The sequence below is a fragment of the Natator depressus genome, chromosome 24, assembly GCF_965152275.1.
Source record: "Natator depressus isolate rNatDep1 chromosome 24, rNatDep2.hap1, whole genome shotgun sequence".
Lineage (NCBI taxonomy): Eukaryota > Metazoa > Chordata > Testudines > Cheloniidae > Natator > Natator depressus.
The window spans coordinates 1,809,369-1,829,834 of NC_134257.1; the positions used below are offsets into that span (position 1 = coordinate 1,809,369).

The 20,466-nt window shown below is 56.7% G+C and overlaps 3 protein-coding genes across 3 annotated transcripts; all 3 read left to right on the forward strand.

Annotated features, from left to right (window-relative positions):
• The first annotated feature begins 1,569 nt into the window (after positions 1-1,569).
• LOC141977057 (protein S100-A2-like) lies at positions 1,570-4,191 on the forward strand. Its single transcript, XM_074938287.1, has 3 exons — positions 1,570-1,788; positions 3,392-3,548; positions 3,956-4,191. The coding sequence occupies exons 2-3, from the start codon at positions 3,408-3,410 to the stop codon at positions 4,118-4,120; spliced, it is 306 nt and encodes a 101-aa protein (XP_074794388.1). The 5' UTR covers positions 1,570-1,788; positions 3,392-3,407; the 3' UTR covers positions 4,121-4,191.
• A 2,392-nt stretch (positions 4,192-6,583) lies between these two features.
• Positions 6,584-12,653, forward strand: LOC141977056 (protein S100-A2-like). The gene is made up of 4 exons (XM_074938286.1): positions 6,584-6,681; positions 9,724-9,920; positions 11,090-11,254; positions 12,455-12,653. The coding sequence occupies exons 3-4, from the start codon at positions 11,108-11,110 to the stop codon at positions 12,617-12,619; spliced, it is 312 nt and encodes a 103-aa protein (XP_074794387.1). The 5' UTR covers positions 6,584-6,681; positions 9,724-9,920; positions 11,090-11,107; the 3' UTR covers positions 12,620-12,653.
• Positions 12,654-16,161: 3,508 nt separating this feature from the next.
• LOC141977277 (protein S100-A4-like) lies at positions 16,162-17,615 on the forward strand. Its single transcript, XM_074938667.1, has 2 exons — positions 16,162-16,302; positions 17,346-17,615. The coding sequence occupies exons 1-2, from the start codon at positions 16,162-16,164 to the stop codon at positions 17,490-17,492; spliced, it is 288 nt and encodes a 95-aa protein (XP_074794768.1). The 3' UTR covers positions 17,493-17,615.
• The last annotated feature ends 2,851 nt before the right edge of the window (positions 17,616-20,466 follow it).

Here is a 20,466-nt window from a genome sequence, read left to right on the forward strand (position 1 = left end):
CGAGCGTCGGTTAATACACACATTGACCCCTCCCGGAGCCACGATTTAGAGCAGGGGGGCCCAAGGCAGGCGGACATGAACCCACGGGGCAACCCTGCCCATAAGGCGGGCATCCGGGCCATGCTGAGAGGGTGAGTGACTGAAGTGACCAGAGTGACCCCTGGATCTGCCATTTCCAAGATGCTGAAACTCTGAGGGCTGATGTGGGACCCAAGGCCAGGGCTGTTTGCAGCAGGGAAGCAGATGAAGGCTTGGAGAGGAGGCGTCCCCTAAGCCACTAGAGGGACTAGACCCCCCGGGAGAATCTCAGAGGCTGAAGAGGCGGGAATCATAGAAATGTCGGGCTGGAAGGGGCCTCGAGAGGTCGTCTAGTCCAGTCCCCTGCACTCAGGCAGGACTAAGTGTTATCTAGACCATCCCTGACAGGGGTTTGTCCAACCTGCTCCTAAAACCCTCCAGTGGCAGAGATTCCACAGCCTCCTTCAGTAATTAGTTCCAGCGCTTAACGACCCTGACAGGCTGTTTTTCCTAATGTCTGATCTAAGTCTCCCTTGCTTCAATTTCAACCCGTTACTTCTAGTCCTGGCCCTAGTGGTCCAGGAGAACAATTTATCACCCTCCTCTTTACAACAGCCCTTTACATGTGTGAAGACCGTTCTGTTCCCCCCTCAGTCTTCTCTTCTCTACACGAAACAAACCCAATGTTCCTTGTAGGCCGTGTTTTCTAGACGCTCTCCTCTGGGCTTTCTCCAGCGTGCCCTCACCTTCCCTGAAGCGCAGTGTTCAGACCCGGACACTGCTCCGGGTGAGGCCCGATCAGCGCTCAGAAGAGAGGAAGAATTACTTCCTATGTCCCGCTTATAACACTCCTGCTGGTCCAGCCCGGAGTGACGCGCACTTTCTTTGCAATGGTATCATGTGGACTCATAGCCTGAGACCCACTATAACCCCCAGATCCTTTTCTGCAATACCCCTGGCTCGGCAGTCCATTTCCCATTCTGTATTTGTGCAACTGATTATTCTGGGAATCGATTCTGGGGTTGGTCTGAATTCCTGCCCCGTAACGTTTTGCACCCGAGCTCCTGGCACATGGAGCAGCCGCGCTCACGTGGCTGGGTCTGTGCTCAGGTGTGTGGGTGTGGCTGCAGTTACCCAGGTGCGCCTCAGCTCTGCAATACCTGCTAGACAGGTCTCAGCTCGCACGCCCAGGGCCTCGTTAGTGGGCGGCAGGTCTGTGCAGGTTAACAGGAAAAGCTGCTGTTAATATTCATGGTTTAAACAACAGCCACAGAGCCCAAAGGGGAAAATGCCTTTTAATTTTGTGGGGTGATACCCGGAGGTCTTGCTAGGCCTGGGAGTCAGTTGGGGGGGGGTGGAAGGATCCACCCCCGAGTGAGGCTTTATCCCTGCATTTTCCGCTGACAATTCTCGATCCAAACCACAAACGACTTGCAGCATTTATCCAGCTCCAAAGCACCCAATGGACATTAATTAACCCCGTCCAAGCCACCCAGCTTCCCTTCCCAGGGACAGGACACAACTGAAATAGAGACGCTGGGTGCTGAAGATCGAAATGCAGCTGGCAGAGCCAGCAGGAGGCATGAGAGCAGGGAGACTGCAGGCTGGCCGGGGGGGAGGGTGTCTTCGAAGGGGAATTCAGGTTCTTACAGGTCGGCTCTTCCCAGAGCTGCTGGAGAAAGCAGGCTGCATCCTATTGGGTATAGAGCCGCATTTCCCCTGCCTTCATTCCCCTCCCTCGCTGCTCGGATCCCCTTTCCGCTTGGCTTGGTAAGTTTTCTGGGGATTATTTGGTTTCATTGCACAGCCTTGCTTCGTAGTCGGCTGCAGATGGCACTTTGAGAGGCGTTGGGACTCCCTGGCAGGTGCAGAGTGAGAAGGCTGGGTCCAGCTGTGCAAAACCCACTCCGGACGGGCAACCGGGGCTGGGCCCAGAGCTGCAGACACGGGCTACACAGCCGCGCCCCGGAGCCCGTGGCGGAGTTCAAAGGGGGAGGGGTGTGGCCATTGGGCTGGGGATGGTTCTGACCCATCAGCTCAAGCTCTGCTTCCTTGTGTGTATGCAGCAGAAATCCACGCCTGCATCTCTCACACCCGGCGCTGGCCAGTAGAAAGAGGCACAGTGGGGCAGCCTGAACCAGAAGGCCTGGGTTCTAATCCCTGCTTTGCCACTGACTTGTTGCGTAACCCAGAGCCTGTCTTTCACCATTCTGCTTCCCCACGGGCCTCTCCTTCCCAGGGTGCTGGGGGACGCCGCTCTGCTAATGAATGCACGAAGCAGGCCGGGGAATTACACAGGTTTTTCCAGCCCCATTGCTACTTTGCGCTCTCCCTGTGCGGAGCAGGGACTGAGCACCGAGCCTTGCCATGGGGCCCTAGCTCAGCCATGGGGCCCTGACTGTCAGGCAGAGCCCTGCGCAGGACTGGGATCCCGCGGGTTTTGCAGGACCCACTGCCGTAATAGCAGGAGTGAGATTAAACCCGTGCAGGGCCCAAGCTGCTAGGCACCACCGCAGTGGGAAGAACCCATAACCACGGAGCCAGCCCCAGAGAATTCAGTTCAATGAGACTCGACGGGCAGGACAAACGCTGTCAGAGCACCAGGAAAAGCCAGATCTGCTCTGGTATCCGTCAGTCGCAGGCCCGGCCCCCCAGGACAGGGTTGTACATGAGGGGCTGGGCTTTGCCTCCCTCCGTCTGTCTTGTTCCGGAGGCTACGATCCTGGCATGCCACATTTTTAGTCGATTTCCCGGCAGAGGGGCAGGGAAAAAAAACAGTCACGGCAAGGTCACCAGATAATGTAGCTTTTGCTCCATCAACGTGCCCCAGAGCACAGTGGGGGTGCTGCAAGGTGAGACCTTGTGGGGGGAGGCTGGAGAGTCAGCCCCCCCCCCCCATGCAGCGCCATGGCCTCTCCCCCAAGCCCTGCACTCTGCGGTCCATAGAGTCATAGATTCTCTGGCCAGAAGGGACCAGCTAGTCCTGGATCACGCAGCCCCAGAACCTCGCCCAGGGTTTGGCATCCAGACCAGCACTGCTGGCTGAGCTTCAGCTGCGGTTTGAGACAGGCACCCAGTCTTGATTCAGTGACTCCAGGGGACAGAGACCCCATCATAGTGGGTTAAAAGTTTGTGCCGTATTTCTAGGCTGAATGTATCGAGCTTCGGCTCCAGGCATTGGATCCTGCGATGCCTTGTTGTATTAAAGCAGTGCCCGCCTGTTCTCAGAAATCTCTTCCCCACGCGCGTACTCGCAGAGCGGGATCACCTCACCTCCGAACCAGCTCTTGGCTAAAGGGACGGAGCGCCATTCAGCTCGCACTGAGAGGCGGGTTTTACATCATTCCGGTAGCTCTTTTCTGCCCCCTTTCAGATCTGCCGGCGGCGGGATGGCGTCTCCGCTGGAACAGGCCCTCGCAGTGCTGGTGGGCACCTTCCACAAGTATTCCGGCAAGGAGGGGGACAGGTACAAGCTCAGCAAGGCGGAGATGAAGGAATTGCTCCTCACGGAGCTGCCCAGCTTTGTCGGGGTAAGCTGAGGGAAATGTGGGTGGGGGGACTCCGGGGCTGGACCACGGAGGCTCCGCCTGACACTCTCAGAGCCGACAGGTGTCAAGCAGCCAACATGGCTCCCAGGTAACAACAGTCACAGCTGATGTGGCACGTAGATCCATAGCTCTTCACAAAGGAAGTATGATATGGGGAAACTGAGTCGGGGCAGTGATTTCCTTAAGAGCATGCAGCAGGTCAGTGATAGAGCCCGGAATAGAACCCAGGAGTCCTGGCTCCCAGCTCTGTGCTGTAACCTCGACACGATCCTTCCTCCTCCCCATCTATCAGCCCATGGAGCCCGGCTTCATATTTGACCAGGGTCCGGGGGCCTAGCTGCTCAGGTTTCGCATTCGGCGCCCGTGTCTCTCTCCTCCCCATGCTGCAGGACCAGGTGGATGAAAGTGACCTGAAGAAGCTGATGGGGAATCTGGATGCCAACGGGGACGAGGAGCTGGATTTCCAGGAGTACGCGGTGTTCCTGGCCCTCACCGCCGAGCTGTGCGACGAGTTCTTCCGGGAGTGTGCCGACGAGAGGAACCGGAAGATCTGAACCTGGAGCTGCCTGCCTGGCCGCTGTGTGTGTACGCGCGTGTTAGGGTCAGCGCACAGTAAAGATGCTTCAGCCAGAGGTTTCCCTTGTGTCTTGTGAGCAGGGGCTGGGATCGGGCCCCCAGTAGGCTTCCCTTTCGCCCTCATGACGCCCCTGGCTTCCCGCCTGACCCAGAGGCTGCTGACACAGAGATGCAACCCAGGGCCTTCCGGCAAACAGCCCGCCATGCCCATGAAACCTCCGTGGCAGGAAGAAAAAGGAGGGGGTTAAACCATGTGCTGGGCAGAAAATCCAAGTCTGATCCGACTCACAGGGATCTCACATGCCAGGCTGATCCTCACACTCCCTCCCTTCCCAGCAGGCACTCAGATACCCCAGTGACGGGCAGGGTATTGGGACCTGGCTAGAACAGCCGGTGCCAACCCCCCTGAACCCGCCTCCCCCAGCCCCGCTGGGAACCTGAGCCCGAATGGGCGACTGGCTTGGTTTCGCAGACACATGGGGGGAGTAGGCGCCTGCTTGCCTGGGGTTAGGCTCGGGGCTTTGCTTGGAGGGGGCCATAGATTCATTGATGCCAAGGCCAGAAGGGACCGCTGTGATCCTCTGGTCTGTGAAACCACTTCCTGCGTAGCTCCAGCCAGAGAACGGCCCCACAGGACTCCTAGAGCAGAGCGTTTTGGAAAACATCCCATCAGGATTCTTAAATTGTCAGTGATGGAGAATCACTCCCCCAGCCCCGGCCCCCGCCCCTTAGGAAATCGCCCCTCTGGGTAATTAGTCTCTCTCTGAAAAATGTACCCCTTATTCCCACTCTGAATGTGGCCAGCTTCAGACTCCAGCCCCGGGCTAGCGTTGGACCTTCCCTGTGTCTTTGCTCTCCCCGGGATGCAGCCGGGGCCCAAGAACTCACAAGGCCGAGCTCCACGTCCCCCCGGCTGCTCTGTTGGGTTCTGGGGCCGTTTGCAGAACACGGTGAGCAGCGCTGGAGGGACACTGCCCAATTCCGACCCGCCCCAGCCAGGGGTAGGGAACCTATTGCTCTTACACAACACCCTTCACCCCCCGAGGAGCTCTGAGGGCTGCAGGACACACAGCGCCACTGGCAGCAACCCCACCGCGCTGCACAATTGAGCGTGGGATTTTACGAGCCATGGAGAACAGGCAGAGCATTTTCCTGATTGTGCTAGGTGGGACTCACTGATTGATCTCAGCAGGGGGAGTCTGCACAGAGAGCGAGGGTTTCAAACTTCAGACCATGAGCCCCCCTCTCTGGCTTGGTGGAGTTATTATTATACAGAGCTAGGAACTTAGTTTTCTTGACCACTGGTCCCTTGCTGTAATAACCACTAGACCCTACTCTCTCCGAGTGCTGGAATGGATCCGAGTTCTCCAAACACCCCCTCCCCTTCCGCAGCATCAGAGCTGGGACTGGAGCCGTGCTGCACTGAGGAGGGGCTAGAAGGCGAGAAAGCTGGGAAGAAGTGCCAAGGGCCTTTTAGGGGAGGGGACATGCACCTGCTGCTGAAACCTGCCGGGAACCCGAGGATGGGAAGAGGACATGGGGGGCGGAATCTAGGGATGGAAGGCGAAGATGACATGTAGGGAACGGAGCTCCAGGGATAAGCTGCCCCGGCAAATGTCTGCCTCACTGTATAGCCATAACCCATCGCCTCCCCCGCCCCCCCGGGATCTGTTACAGCCTTGTCTATCCAGCCCATCATTCAGCTCACAAGCTACTCAGGGCTCAGCCTGCACACTCCCTGCAGCCCCCGCGCGTATGGGTGCCCAGCGAGAACAAGAAAAGCAGAAGCAGAGAGAAAGTCCGGCTCCGCAGAGCTGCCGAGAGGGGCTTTTATTTCAGGAGAAGAGCCTTCAAAACAGTTAAGTCTGGTGCTTAATTTGTGCCAGACCTAAGCCCCGGCGCCTCTGGGCCTGGCGGATCGGAGCCCCGGTACCTCTTTCATTGCAAATTGAGCCCTGGCTAAGTTCCTGCGCAGCGTCAGGTGCCCTGATTGCAATGGGGCTAAGTTACAGGCTCCACCCAGTGCCTAGGACCTCCTCTTCCAACATTAGCAACCCCTCCACAAAGGAAAAAGGAGGCCCCCCCATAAGTCAGTTGATCATTTAAATCTCCTACAAGATGGGAAACTGACCACCCCCCTTCCTTCAGTCCTGCCCTATGGGGCTGCCTGCTCTGAATTAGCCAAGCTCCCCTGTCCCCTCCCGCCAATGCCCAGCCTCAGCTGAAAACCAGAGTAATTTACCACGGTCCTAGGTCCATGGTAAATTCACTCATCTACCTCGAGCAAGATCCTGCATGCAGTGAGAGAACCAGCTTTAAAGTCCTTCATTGAAATGCTGCACCCCAGAGACATCCGCCCAGGCTATTAATAAAGGCCTAAACCACAGACAAAGCCAGCCCTTCTCACTTTTGCCACAACTTCCCCAGCTCTGAAAATACTCAGATTTCTCAGTGCCTTTCCCTAACCCCTGAGCTGGTCTTTTATAACACAGCTGGCCTGTCCACTCCCCTGGGGGGACCAATCAGCTTCCCACATCAGGTAAGGAAATTGGCAACAGATTTAACATACTTCTTAATTGGGAGACCAGATTCAAACTGGGGGTGGGGGGGAAGGGGAGAGAGAGTTGCTCTGCTAAAGTGATCTTTAAATCAATTATTTAAAGGTAAAACTGCAGACAAGATCCTCTCCCAGTGCGAGAAGCAGCTACGTTTCCAGAGAGGGCTGTACACAGCGGCAGGAATTTGTGCTGGTTTTCTGTTTATTTATGATGCATTATTTAAAGAGCTGGGGATTTAATTTGATGTTATTTTTTGTTTGCCAAGGGAGGGGGTAGTTTCATGGCCCTGCATTCTCCCGGTATTACACCAACCCTCTGAAGGTTTAATGACACTTCATTATGCAGCCCTGAACCGCCCTCTCAAAAGATGTGAAAAGCTCAGAAATCGCCAATGAGCTTTTTCCGTATCGCGATAATGTCTCTCTTAGCTTCCCAGTGTCTGCCTGCTGTTACCAGAGTAGCTGAACATCTCACAAGTTTTTGAAACTATTTATCTGGGAAGTTTTAACAAGTTTACAAATCCTTGGGGGTAAACACCAGAAACAAAACCATCACTGCCCCGGTGAGCTTTGTTATACAGGAATATAGTCGTGGGCTCTTCCGTTGCCCTGTTGCAGAATGAGTGGCATACGACACTTGGAACAGGCCGTTTGTTGTATCTCACGGTGGTTGATGTGTTTATCCGCACCCCCCTGGGCAGCAGGGAAGTGCTGGTCACCCCCGAAACGAGGCACAGAAAGTGGGGTCAGGAAGGTGCTTAGGCATGCAAGTTTCAGGTTTAGGGGCCTAAATCCAAGTCTTGGCTCCACTGTGATCCACAGAGCTCCCACTGAGCCTTGTAGGCACCTAAACCTACCCGGGCACCTAGGTTACTGCCTCTGGACCCCAGCCCCACCGCCTCTGTCTAGGAGTCTGGGCGCCCACGCCCAGAAAGGCCCATGGACCGGGAGCAGACAGGTGGTTGGCTGTCCCAGTTGTGTGCGGGGCCTGAGCTGGTAGGCGGGCTCCGGGCGCACCGCCTCGGTCAGGTCCTGTTCAGAAGTGGGCTGGAGGTGCAGCAGCCTGGGCCCATCTTATAACTTTTTGCCCTGTGGCAAGAGCACTCAAGTGGGATATGGGAGACACAGGTTCGATTCCCTCCTCCCCGCTAGAGGGAGAGAAAGGATTTGAATGGAGGGGAAGGGAGAGAAGAGCTTTTACGCAGTAAATAAAGGAGTCCAGGACCCTCTCGGGAGCTCCTTGGGCCGAGGGATTCATGGAGTCACAGATGGCCAGAGGGGACCATTGTGGAGATCTTGTCTGACCTCCGGGATAACACGGGATGGAGAGCTGCCCCCCCATAATTCCCAGAGCAGAGCGTTTAGACAGACGCCCAGCCTGGATTTCAAAACTGTCCGGGATGCTGCTCCAACAAGTGCGGCTCAGGGCATGGATTCGAAGGCAATTTGATGCAACTCTTGGGTGGATCTGGCTCGGGGCCATTTCCCAGACCTGCCTGCGATATTAACACCGATGCCTGGGAGAGCCCGTCTGAGTCTGAACCGGGAGCTGATAAAGCTGGTGGCTTCAGGACGGCTGTAAATACAGGCTAGCTCCTACCCACCCTACACGCCTGCTCACGCTTGGCTCTCCCGGACCCTTAACCTCTTTGTTCGTGTTGGTGAGTTTTGATCCTAAATGCTGCCATCTTTCCCAGAGGGGTTGGGCTTGGCTCCAGAGGTTGCTCCGATGTTCCAGCTGTGGGGCTGTGGATCCCAGGAAGCGATGATGGTGGAGGTTTCTGGTGCAATGGGCCTCCGTGTCTGCCCGCGTGTGCAGCAGCAGAGGGTGGTGCATAGACTGCAGGGGAGAGGGGGAATGGGGAAGCCCTGGCAGAGGAGGGGAAGGAGGGCAGGGAGCCGCCGTACCCCTTGCCATGTGCCTTTGGGTGGTCGCTCAGTCTGTCTCTCCGGCTGGCTCCCAGCGCCGGGCGCGTCATTTTCAAGGCAAATGGGGATTTACTCAGCAGCCGCCCTGCCAAAGCACTGACTGGCCTGGCCCGGGACCACTCTAGGAGCAGTGTATTTTAACCCGCAGGTGGGCAGCTCGGGCCCACCTGCCCCTAGGGGTGGGAGATGAGAAGAGCTTTGGAAAGAGCAGGGTTGTGTCTGTGGCCAGCATCATCCCTTTGATCCCTGCAGCCTCCATCTTGTCTCCCGTGACCTCTGCCATTCCCCCGGCTGCTCAGAGCAACCAGCTGGTGGCTCCCCCCGAGGCGGGCCGGGCTGAGCTGGGCATTTTCCTGCCTTTGCCCTGCCACGGTGGGTGTGTTTATCCACCTGCCCGGGGAGGACTGGGGTCTGGCTCTCTGCACAGGAGGGGAGAACTGGCAATAGGGTCCCTCACTCCTGCAGGACCCCATAAACCCATGTCCCCTTTGGAGCAGCCAGGAAACACTGCCAGGAAAATATCCTGGCCTTGGCCCAATGCTGCTTGGCCATCCTCACCATGAAGATTATCTATCTATCTATATATCTATCTACCTATCTATCTATCGTTCCTTGCACAATGTCTCTTTCTCTCTCTCTCATGTATTCTACTGACCACCAAACTGCCCAAAGCTACCTGAGGGGATTTTCCCTGCAGGACACCCCCCGGCCCTGGCCCTTCACAGTTCAGCTCGTTCGCCTCCTCCGAGCTGGGCGGGCCAGAGCAGGGACGCTGGAGGAGCTGGCGGAAAACCAGGTGCTCCTGCCACAGGCCGGAGTGACTCAGCGTGTGGGTGTGCGGAGGGGAAGGAAACACGCCTCTGTGATTCAGCTCCCTATGATTCAAATCCCTTTCCAAAGCCAGGCATCTCCTGGGCTACCAGGTTTGGTTTTGCAGCCAATGTGGGACCCAGGGGCCATACGCGGCTCGATATTCCCAGCGGAAATTCCTTCCTGGGTGTGTGTGTCTCGGTTCGTGCCTCGGTCCCCAGACTATCCCCCAGGGGACGTATCAGGTGTAGAACGTGGCGCCTCTCCCGTGTTTCTGTGTCACAGGGGGAAGGGAACCTAAACACTCCAGGGCCTGGTCCAAAGCCCGTTGAAATCAAGGGGAAGACTGCAGTGGACTCTGGAGCCACGGTGGCCCATCTGAGCCACCTCCGAGCTGAGCTTGCGGCTGGGTTTCCATTCAAAGGCCAGTGCTGGGTTCCCCTCTAGACTCCACAAAGAGAGACGGATTGGCCTCAGAACCGGTAGGCTGGCCTGGGGGACAATGTTGAATGTTTCTGCTGAGTTTGAAACGACTTGGACAGTGGGCGTCCGATTTAGAGACCTCTGAAAACAGAGGTGTTGAGTGAGAGCGAGTGCGCGAGCCTCCTCTGAGGTGCTGGTAATGCCCCCGCCACACAGCCCGGCTTAGCGCTGGCTTGGCTGTCAAAAGGCTCCCCCGGGGTCACAGGGCAAGCTCCTCCGAGCCTCTGTCTCCTCTCCAGCGCGGCGTTCCCTGGCCGTTGCGGCTTCTGTTCCCCTCCGCGGCTCACATCTCTGCTGTGGCAGCAGCCCTCTAGGGCTGGGGACGCTAGAAGGCCCCATCAGGGTTTGGCGGAACAATAACCAGCCTGGGCATGAGTTGTCCAAAGCTGGGAGGGGCTGGGCCTTCCCTAGGGCTCCTGGTTTGGGTGGGGCTCAGGGCTGGGGCAGGGGGTTGGGGTGCGGGATGGGGTGAGGGCTCTGGCTGGGGGTGCAGGCTCTGGAGTGGGGCTGGGGATGAGGGGTTTGGGGTGCAGGAGTGGGGTCTAGGTTTGGGGGGGCTCAGGGCTGGGGCAGGAGGCTGGGGCGGGGGGTTGGGGTGCGGGCTTATCTTTGGCGGCTCCCAGTCAGTGGCACAGCGGGGGGGCTAAGGCAGGGTTCCTGCCTGTCCTGATTCTGCACTGTGCCCCGGAAGCGGCCAGCAGGTCCGTCTCCTAAGCAGAAGCATGGCAGGTGGCTCTGCGCACTCCTCTCACCTGCAGGCACCGCCCCCGCAGCTCCTATTGGCCGTGGTTCCCAGCCAATGGGAGTGTGGAACTGGTGCTCAGGGTGGGAGCAGCTTGAGGAACCCCCTGGCCCCGCCCCCACCTAGGAGCCAGACCTGCTGGCCACTTCCGGGGCGCAGCGCGGTGCCAGGGCAGGTAGGGACTAGCCTGCCTTAGCCCTGCAGCACTGCTGACTGGACTTTTAATGGCCTGGTTGGCGGTGCTGACCAGAGCCGCCAGGGTCCCTTTTCAACTGGGTGTTCCTGTCAAAAACCAGACACCTTATCACCCTGAGCTCCCCGGGTTGGTTCCTCTACACGCCCCTCCCAAAGGGCCCCCCGCGTTCTCTGTCTCCCCAGTGCGGGCGTGGTCTCTGCTAAGCCTACTGCTCTGCTCCTGCCTTTCAGCCCCACCAGGCGTGAGCTATGGCAGCTCTGCAGACCCTGCAGGAGGCGTTGGCTGTGCTGGTTTGCACTTTCCAGCGCTATTCCAAACGGGAAGGTGACAGATTCATGCTCAGCAGAGGGGAGCTGAAGGAGCTGCTGGAGAAAGAGCTGCCCAGCCTGGGAGATGTGAGTAAGCATGCGGAGGAAGAGGGTGCCGAGGCAGGCTGGAACGGAGCAGTTGGGATGAGACGAGAGCAGTCTCCACCCCGAGCTGGTTCCAAACCATGAATGACAATAATTCCCAGCACCTAGAGGCCTCAACTGCACAGATCCAGCAGGACAGACAGTCCTGGAGCTCACAGACTAATAGACCCAGGGTGGGAGGGGAAACAGGCATGGAGAGGGGAAGTGAGGTGACCAAGGTCGCCCAGCAAGTCAGTGCCAGAGCCGGGAAAGAGCCCAGTTTTCTAGCCAGAGCCCTATCCACTAGGTCATGCTGCCTCTTGACTTTTTTATTTGTTTTCAACATCTCTTTCCTTGTCACCTGTACGAATCCCCACCAGCTCCATCTGAGCCCCGGGTCTCCAGGACAAAAGCCTGGACTATCTGCCATTTGAGAGAGAAGAGTAGCCCTGGTAGCAGATGACAGTAGTAGGCTGTTATCCTCTGTGAGGACCAGGCTCTGGAATGGGACATGATGATTTACACCTGCTCCCCGGGGTTCTGGCTTGGACTGGAAGCAGACCCCGTGCCTCGCTGTATAAATGCTGCCCAGCGGCCATGCGCCAGCACCAGGCTGTCACCCGGGGTTACACCAGCTCTGAGGATAGTTTGGTCTGATTTCAATGTCTTATGAGCCAAGTTTGCGGGATGTGATCAGCCCCTTCAGAATCTGGCCTGGCCTGTGAAAACCAGGCGGGGAGAGAGGGGTACCAGCCAACTATCCCAGCATTTCATCGCAGGGCAGAGGAATGATAACCAGGGAAAGGTGTCGAACTTCCGCAACATGCTCGGGACGGACATTTCTTCCTCAGCTCATTATTACCTAGGTTCTGGTAGCAACACGCGGCCCCATGTGCGATCCAGGCCCATTGAACCAGTGCTGTACAAATGCATCGGGAGAGACAGTTCCTGTCCCGAAGAGCTTAGAACCTAAATAGACTAATTATTGGTCCCTTATTACCCCTGGGGAGTAAAGCTCGGAGCGGTTTGCCCACGGTCCGCCACAGAATTTGTGGCAAAGACAGGACTTGAAGGCGGGTCTCCTGAATCGTAGCCTATTGTTTTAACCACTAGGCGATCTGTCCTGTCTGGCCATCACCGAGCTTGGAAGACTCCTGCCGGGGTTTCACTTGCCCCGTTACTGACCTTCACTCTTGCCCCTAGGTACAAGTGAAGGAAGGCGCCTTTGAGGAACTGCTGAGCATCCTGGATGCGAACAGAGACGGGGAAGTTGACTTCCAGGAGTACATTCGCTTCGTGGCGGTGGCCTGCACCTTATGCCACGAGTTTTTCTTGGACTCCCCTGTAGTTCTGCCACGTGGACAATAAACCCACCCAGCTGGCTCTGTACAGGGCATGAATACAAAGCAGGAGAGCAAAATTATAGGTCTGGCAGCAACCATGCAGCTACCTAGGAACCTCACGCTGGGAAAGGTCGTGGTGTGTCAGGGATTGAAGTCACGTCTCCCTGACCCAAATAGCACAGAGCCACTCCCTTGAGCTAAAGGAGACTTTCCATCAACTGCAGCACTAGAGCACTGTTTCTCAGTCCTGGAGAGGAGGGTCATGAAAGGCAACCAGGGGGTTCGTGAGGCTTTGAAAAATTTATTACAGTCTAAAGCAAAGCAAATCTCCTTTCCCCACTCCCAGCAGGCCCTGGTCCATCCAGTGAAGTGCGCTCTGTCAACCTCTCGATACACACCCACACGAATCGGTTATTGGCTTAACTTATACACTATTGTATTCTTGCTTCCATAGTGAATGTGTTGTGTGCTGGGGAGGGGGGCATCACATACATTTCTGACCGAATGAGGGATTGCCAGCCTGAAAAGGTTGAGCAACGCTGCAGTACGGGGTTTATGACACACGGTTGAACTGAGCTGATTGCATCCAGCAGAGGGCAGCTGCACTCCAACCCCCATACCAGTTCATGACAAGAAATTCCCAAACAGGATTAAGTTACACAACCCTGAATTCCACTGCACAGTCCTTGCAGTTATGAAATATTAATAATTTGCATCTCATTTTAGTTAAATAATATCCGGAGATGCACCAGTGTTTCCAATCTCAGAGGGTATTTTTGGCCATATTTGCCCTGTTCAAAATTGACTGCCATGAGCACGGAACGTGTCCAGGGCTAACTGCTTAGTCAGGACCAGTTCCTTCCGCTGCGGGAGGGTCATCTCCACTGCAGCCGTGGTCGAGACGTCTCTGGGTTTTCTCTCCTGATTGTGGATTTTCTTCGCTTGTCCTGTCAGACTGGCTGGTTTGAAATATGAATAAAGACTTCATATGAACCCGGGCGTGGTGACTGTTCAATACATGGCTGGCCAGGTCCCCCCAGAATGAACGTGTGGGACGACAAGACAGACCTGGCGTGCTGGGCGCTGTGACGCTAGGGTGAAGGAGGCCTATATAAATGCTTAGGCAGAGAGCTGGCAGGTGCATTTAGCTCGAAGCTGCAAAGTCATGCAGGTCTCCGACATCTCTGTCACCACGCAGAGGCGTAGTGTGGAAAGAGCTTTGAAGATGCTAGTCTCCCGAATTCCCCCATGCACCCTTTGTCCAGTCCTACTGATTCTCCATCCCATCTAGGCAACTCTTCCCCCTACTGCCACTCCCTGGTCTAGCTAAGGCCAGGAATCAGGATTTCATGGCCTGTGTGGCTGGCGGCTCCCCCTACCCCCCCAGCCTTCCTCTCTCCTAACCAAGGATGAAAGTCCCTCCTTGCCAAACAGCTGGAGAGCATCATCAAAGGGCAGGGGCGGGTGTGTGTGTGTGATGGCTTGGGGGTACCCGTGTTCTCCTGCCAGCTGTCTGCAAAGAGACGCACACTTTCGTTGGCCTCTTTTTACTTCTAACCCCCCAAGCGGGTGTCCCTTAAAGCTCTCACTAGGGCTATGAATACTGAGCCCTGTTACTCAGACTCCACGCTGGCCCTGCCTTCCCTTGCTTTTCTTCCTGTTTGGTTGCCTGGGTAAGTTTGTTTTCTTCTAAGATGTACTGGTGGCTACTTTTATTCTTTGATGCCAGCAGTTTGCATTTCGGGTCTGCCTCGATGTTGGCGGGGGGGAGGGGGGCTCCCCGGGGCAATCGGGGGGGTCTGGCTTTGAGGGCAGCTGAGCCAACGGTTTCTGTGAGTCCGCAGGGAAAGTCAGTCACTAACTTTCTGCAGCTGCCGAGCCGTCAGACTTTACTGCTCTTTGCATCTGGCTTCTTCTGAGACCTCTGCGCTGCTCCCGTCTGTGGGGAGGCAGAGCCACTCCAGGCCCAGCTCTGTGCGGGCTCTAGCAACGGCCACTAACCCTCCCCTTCGTTCCAGGCAGGAGCCAGGAATCAGTTCTTGCAGCTGAACTCAGCCAATTCACATGGTGCGGCTGGAGAGTCCCTTCTTCTCAATGGGGTTTTTTTCCTCCATCCCCTGCTGCCACCGCTCCAAGTTTTTCCCCTCCTCGCCTCAGGGCTGGTATTCGGCCCCAGTGCCAGAAGCCCACACCCGACCTGTGCTGTCAGTAGAGAGCAGTGGAGGCTGGAGGCATCGGAAGGCAGGAAGGAGTGACACATCCGTGCGCCCTGCCCGGGGGGTGCATCACCAGGCTGGCGGGGTCTGACGCAGGACGGAGCCTGCTCTGGGGCAGACCCTGGGATGGTCGGTGGAGTCACTCTGGATTGAGTCCAGTGTGATGGAGGTCAGGAGCTGCCCCGCCGAGTGGCTGACATGCTCCTGAGTTAGTTCTAGCCCATGCTCCGAAGGAGAGCGTGACTCTCTCTGCCGGGACCTGTGGGACACTGCACTGGCCAGCTAATGGAGGCAGATGGCACCCACATGGACGTATAATTAGCCACGTTTCTGCACCTTTGTGGGCTGAGCTCTCAGATCACTGCATGGGCTGGTGTTGTTTAAGTGATCATAGACTCATAGGACTGGAAGGGACCTCGAGAGGTCATCTAGTCCCTGCACTCGTGGCAGGACTAAGTATTATCTAGATCATTCCTGACCAGTGATTGTCTGTGAGGCATAATGTTTGTAGTGTGCAGGAAGAGGGTTATCATTAATATGGGGCTTCTGAAGGTCTGATTGGCCATAAACACCTCTTGGCCAGGCCGAAGTTGTATATGTGGACTTTGGAAAGTCATTGGAAAGGCAAGACCCTAGCTGTGCGATGGGGTAACAGATCCCTGTGTCTAGCTACCTTGTCTTTCTGCACCCCATTACCACTGGGTCCAAGAGGCTCCCAGTTATGAAAACAGAAGCCCCTCGCCCCATTGTCTGTCTTGGTGTCTCTTTCCTCGCTGGCAATGCACAAGTAAACCCACGCAGGCCATGCTCAACTCACTCAGCAGAGCTCATTCCTTCCTAAAATATAACTTCTTTGTCCTGGCCTGGCTGGTTTGTGCTCCCGGGTGGGATGGACCTGCCCTCTAACCAGCATTCCTTGTCTGCTTGTCAGATTTGCTAGCTGTCACGGAGTGTGGGGGAGTCCAGGCCCTGCACCCCTCTTCCTGGGATTCACTGAGACTCTCAGCCAGCCAGTAAAACAGAAGGTTTGTTGGACCACAGGAACACAGTCCAGAACAGAGCTTGTGGGTACAACCAGGACCCCTCAGTCAAGTCCTTCTGGGGGAGCAGGGAGCTTAGACCCCAGCCCTGGGGTTCCCTGCGTTCCTCCACCCAGCCCCAAACTGAAACTAACCTCACCCAGCAGGTTTCCTGCTCCAGCCTCCGTCCACATTCCCGGGCAGAGGTGTCACCTCCCCGTCCCCCTCCTGGCTCAGGTGACAGGCTCTCAGGTCTCCCATCCTCAGGGCACAGTCCCAGGTCAACACTCCCCCCTCCCTGCTGCGTCACATCCTCACATTAGTAGAGCACGATGGCCCGGCCACTGGAGTGGACTCTGGACACGATGGTCTCCACGTTCCACAAGTACGGTGGGAAAGAAGGCGATAAATTCAAGCTCAAGAGGGCTGAGCTCAAGGAGCTGGTCAGGAAGGAGCTGCCCTGCTACCTCAGCGTAAGGGCAATGGAGGCTCGGCTGGGAGTCTGGGACCATCCCCGCCGGGCCGAGCAGCGACTTGGGAATCCGGTCTGGGCGCGGTAGTGACAGTCACCTGTGGTGGGATGGGACCAGCCTGGGCCAGGGTGCGGACACATTTCTCAAGCCCCAGCTGGGCGACCAGCTGGCTAGCGATGTTCACAGGACACAGCAGCTGGACTGGGGGAGTCAGTCGGTGCCATGTTCTCGGCCAGTCCGTCCTGGCCCACTGCTGTGGCCCAGGGTGCGTGCTACCGTATCTTTCAGATACGCTGGGGAAACGGAGGCCCTGATCATGCCATTGGGCCCATGTGGGTGGCTCCTTGCGGGGAGGCACTGATGAGGGGGAGGGATATCTCAGTGGTTTGAGCATTGGCCTGCTAAACTCAGGGTTGTGAGTTCAGTCCCTGAGGAGGCCCTTTTAGGGATCTGGGCAAAAATTAGGGCTTGGTCCTGCTTTGAGCTGGGGGTTGGACTAGATGACCTCCTGAGGACTCTTCCAACCCTGAGAGTCTATGATTCTATGACAGTGCGGCCTAGTGGACAGAGACTGTGGGCAAGTCATTTCACCTGTCTTTGCCTCAGTTTCCCTGTCTATAGAGTGGAGCTAAAGATGCCAACCTCCTTGACACAGCACTCAGAGAGCTGGGGATTGTTACTGGGGTGTGTCAGGGTCCTTCCCACCCAGATGGACTTGCAGGGGGTTGGTATTAAAGGTCCCCTGGCACCTGCCCCAAGGGGGGTTAGCTGGCTGGGCCATTGGGCATTTATGTTCTGCCTCTTTAAATACCCTTCCTAGTTTTGGCTGGATGTGGGATTCTCTGCGTCCCAAGCTACTCTGTGCGCGATGCACAATGAGAAGCTGCTGATGCCGAGAGAGAGAGGGAGGCTGCTCCAGGCAGTGGCTCTGCAGAGGAGGAGGTTGCTGTGTTGGGCGAGAGGACTTGTCCCTCTGGGTACCAGCTCAGGAACAAAGCTTTTTCATGCAAAACTCTCTTTTTATCTTCTCCTCCCCTTGGCAGAAACAAACCGAAGAAGCCAGCTTCCAAAGGCTCATGAACAACCTGGATAGCAACTGGGACGGGGAAGTGGCGTTCCAGGAGTACATGACCTTCTTGGGCAATGAAGACTTCCAGGACTGCCCTGACAAGATGCCATGGAAGATGTGAAGCCCGGCCCTGGAGGCAGCGGGGAACAGACATCTAGAAACTCAGCTCCGGGGGCAATATCTGGGTTGTATCCCTGCCGTTCCCTGATGATAGCCCCCTGCCTTATTGTCCGTCACCTCCCGTAGCCCCTGCATTATGCGTCTCTTGTTCTTTCAATAAAGGTTGCTTTAAAGAAGGTCCCTGGTGGATTTTGTAAGCAGACTTTTTTCTTGGTGCCCAGATGCTGATGGGCAATTTCTTTGTTGCCCTGGGTCACAGGCATGGGTAAAAATAGAACCATGACTGATCCCCGCCCTCTGAGTCTGGTCTGGTCTGATGACAAAAAATGAATCCTGCAAAACCCCAGGTATTTCCCCTCCCCCCATTGCTTTGCCTGCTGAGTCTCAAAGGGTTAACAGCACAAAGAGCTAACAGTCCTAGAGCCTGGGGGGGTACATAGAGGATAACAACCTACTACTGCTGCCAGCTAAGAGAATTACTCCTTTAGCTCATGTGGTAGAAGTTGCGGTAGACCTCTGCTAAAAGTCTGGGATTAAAACTGTCTGGGTGAGCCATTATAAATGCAAACCCTCATTTTTCAGGAATATTTGGTGTGGGGGGTTAAATTGGGGTGTGATCCGAAGCTCACTGCCGTCTCACTGCCGTCCATGGGCCTCTCCCCCGGGTGACCTTAGAGAATATGGAATAAGCAGCAGCAACCCAGGCCCTGAAGCCCCAAGAAGATGCAGACAACCCCAGTGGCGGGTGGGTAGCCAGGCAGAACTGCCCCTGGGGCTGATGGACCTCAGAGTTTGGCCATGCAGAGTGAACAGCAAATGGGCAGGGATGGGCTAAGCTGGGGAGGGCCGAGCTGGGATAAAACAGAATTTGCTGCACTTTCAGTGGGTTGCAATGGCGCTGAGCACGGGGCATTCCCCACCTGTTCCCGCCCCCAGCCCCTGCAGGCCTTTCGACCAGGACCCTTTCAGCAGAGCCTCCCAGGGCCGGCTTTTGTGCAACGTGAGGCCGGCTGTTCTCTGAGCACCCTGAGCCATATCGGCTTCAAAGGCTGGAGCAGCAGCCCAGGGTGCATGGGGGTGCAGGCCCCCCCCTTTGGATTCTGCTGCTCCAGGAGCCGGGACAGCCAGCCTGGTGGGACGGGCCGACCCACCTCAGCACCCAGGGTTCCGGGGGGAGGGAGGAGTGCTTGCAGCACGGCCAAGCCGGGGCTTCAAAAGTCGTGAGATTTTTTGTTCAAATAATAAACGCAGGAATCTTTATTTGTCTTCTGGTCTCAGAGATGTGAGCAGCCACATTTCCAGCTGGTCTCCGCAGCCATGCGGGCTAGACACCTGATTGTGTTGTAGGTGGAAGCTGGGATTCGCAGGTGATCAGATGATTCCAGCAGCTCATGGCTTTAAGAAACCCTGCCCCAAATCACAAGACTCCCGGTCAGGTTGCAGGAACTGGCAACGCAGCACAGATGTGTCTTGCCTGAGCCAGACGGCAGGACCAGACGCCCCTCGTGACTGCTGTGTATTTGCAATGCACGCCAAGCACAAAAGCTTGGTTATTCTATCCAGAGCCATCCGCCCACCTCCCAGATCACAATGCACCCCTTTGAGTCCTGTCGCAGTCAGGACACGCTGGGAGCCCCCCCACCCCGTTACACACCCAGGGCAGGCTCACCATTGTCCTGTGCCTCCAGCTGTCATTTGCACCAGTGCACACAAGTGGGCATGCAAGGCACTGTGCCAACCTGGCAGCCTCACGCCCACTGCTGCAAACGACGGCAGCTGCAGGACAGCAGTGAACTGAGCCCTGAGGGTCTGTCTTCACGGCAGAGTTACCCCAAGCTCTCACCCTGTTCTCCTGTCCCCTCGCCCCTCACTTTCTTGGGGCTTGCAGTCTGGACTAGTTGGCCTGGCTGGGGGCTGCGGGTGGGTTCCACTCGGGGTGGCAACTGCAGGCTAAGCCACTGGACTGCTGATAGTCCCCCAATACCTTTCCACAAGTCCCCCGTACTGCGCCCAGCAGGACAGACAACTTCTCCCACAATCCCTTGGGAAAGAATCAGAGTGGCTCCGTTTAGCACGGGCTACGGCCCCTGAGGTCCCAGCCGGGCTGACAGCACACACTGGAGAGCGCAGCCCCCGTGGGGACACGGCCACTGGGGCAGGGCCTGGCACTGAGGCGTCTCGCCCCCGGGGGCTGATCACCCGGGCTGACTCTGCGGCGGAGACCTGTCCTGAGCGTGGCGGGAGCAGAGAGAGGACACGGGAACCGTGAGCGACAGAACAGCCTCCTCCCCAGAAGCCCCCACTTTAGTAGGTCTTCCCCATGTGACACGTCTTGCTCCTCCCTAGCGATCGGAGGACCACGAATTCTCTGAGCTCCACTCTGCACTGAGCACCTGCCCTCCAGATCTGTTATTGCCCCCCCTTATTTCCTCCCCTGACCTTTCAATTCTCTCTCTACTCTTCCCTTCTTGCCATGGCCCTTTGCATCGTCCAGCTACGTTCACCGCAGGAGCTCTCCCAAACTTGCTCCCCAGCCTCCGGCTGCTAAGCAACAGGTCCCCCGCCCTCCTGTGCATCGTGTTCACTGGGAATCCCCTGTCACCACAGGTGCCGGTGCCAGGCAGCAGCTGCTGCTGCTGTGGAAGCAGGCGATAGTGCCCTTGTTGTTTCCTTTAACTCTAGGCCCAGCCTCTGCCCATAAAATTGGGCCTGGGTGGAACCATCTCCCCAAGCGCTGTTAGCGAAAGGCATTGCCCAAGTCACTGCACACAAGGGGCTGGCTTCTGCTGAGTGAATCTGGAGTCACTCCTTTGACTTCAGTGGAGTCACTCTGGATTGACACTGGTGTAACTGAGAACAGGACACGTCAGAGGCTCACCTGGACAGCGGGTGTGGGGTTTGCCCATCTGACCTGCATGCCTGGTCCATCACAGGAGAAGGTGCAGGAGAATTCAGATCTGAGTCCAGGCAACACC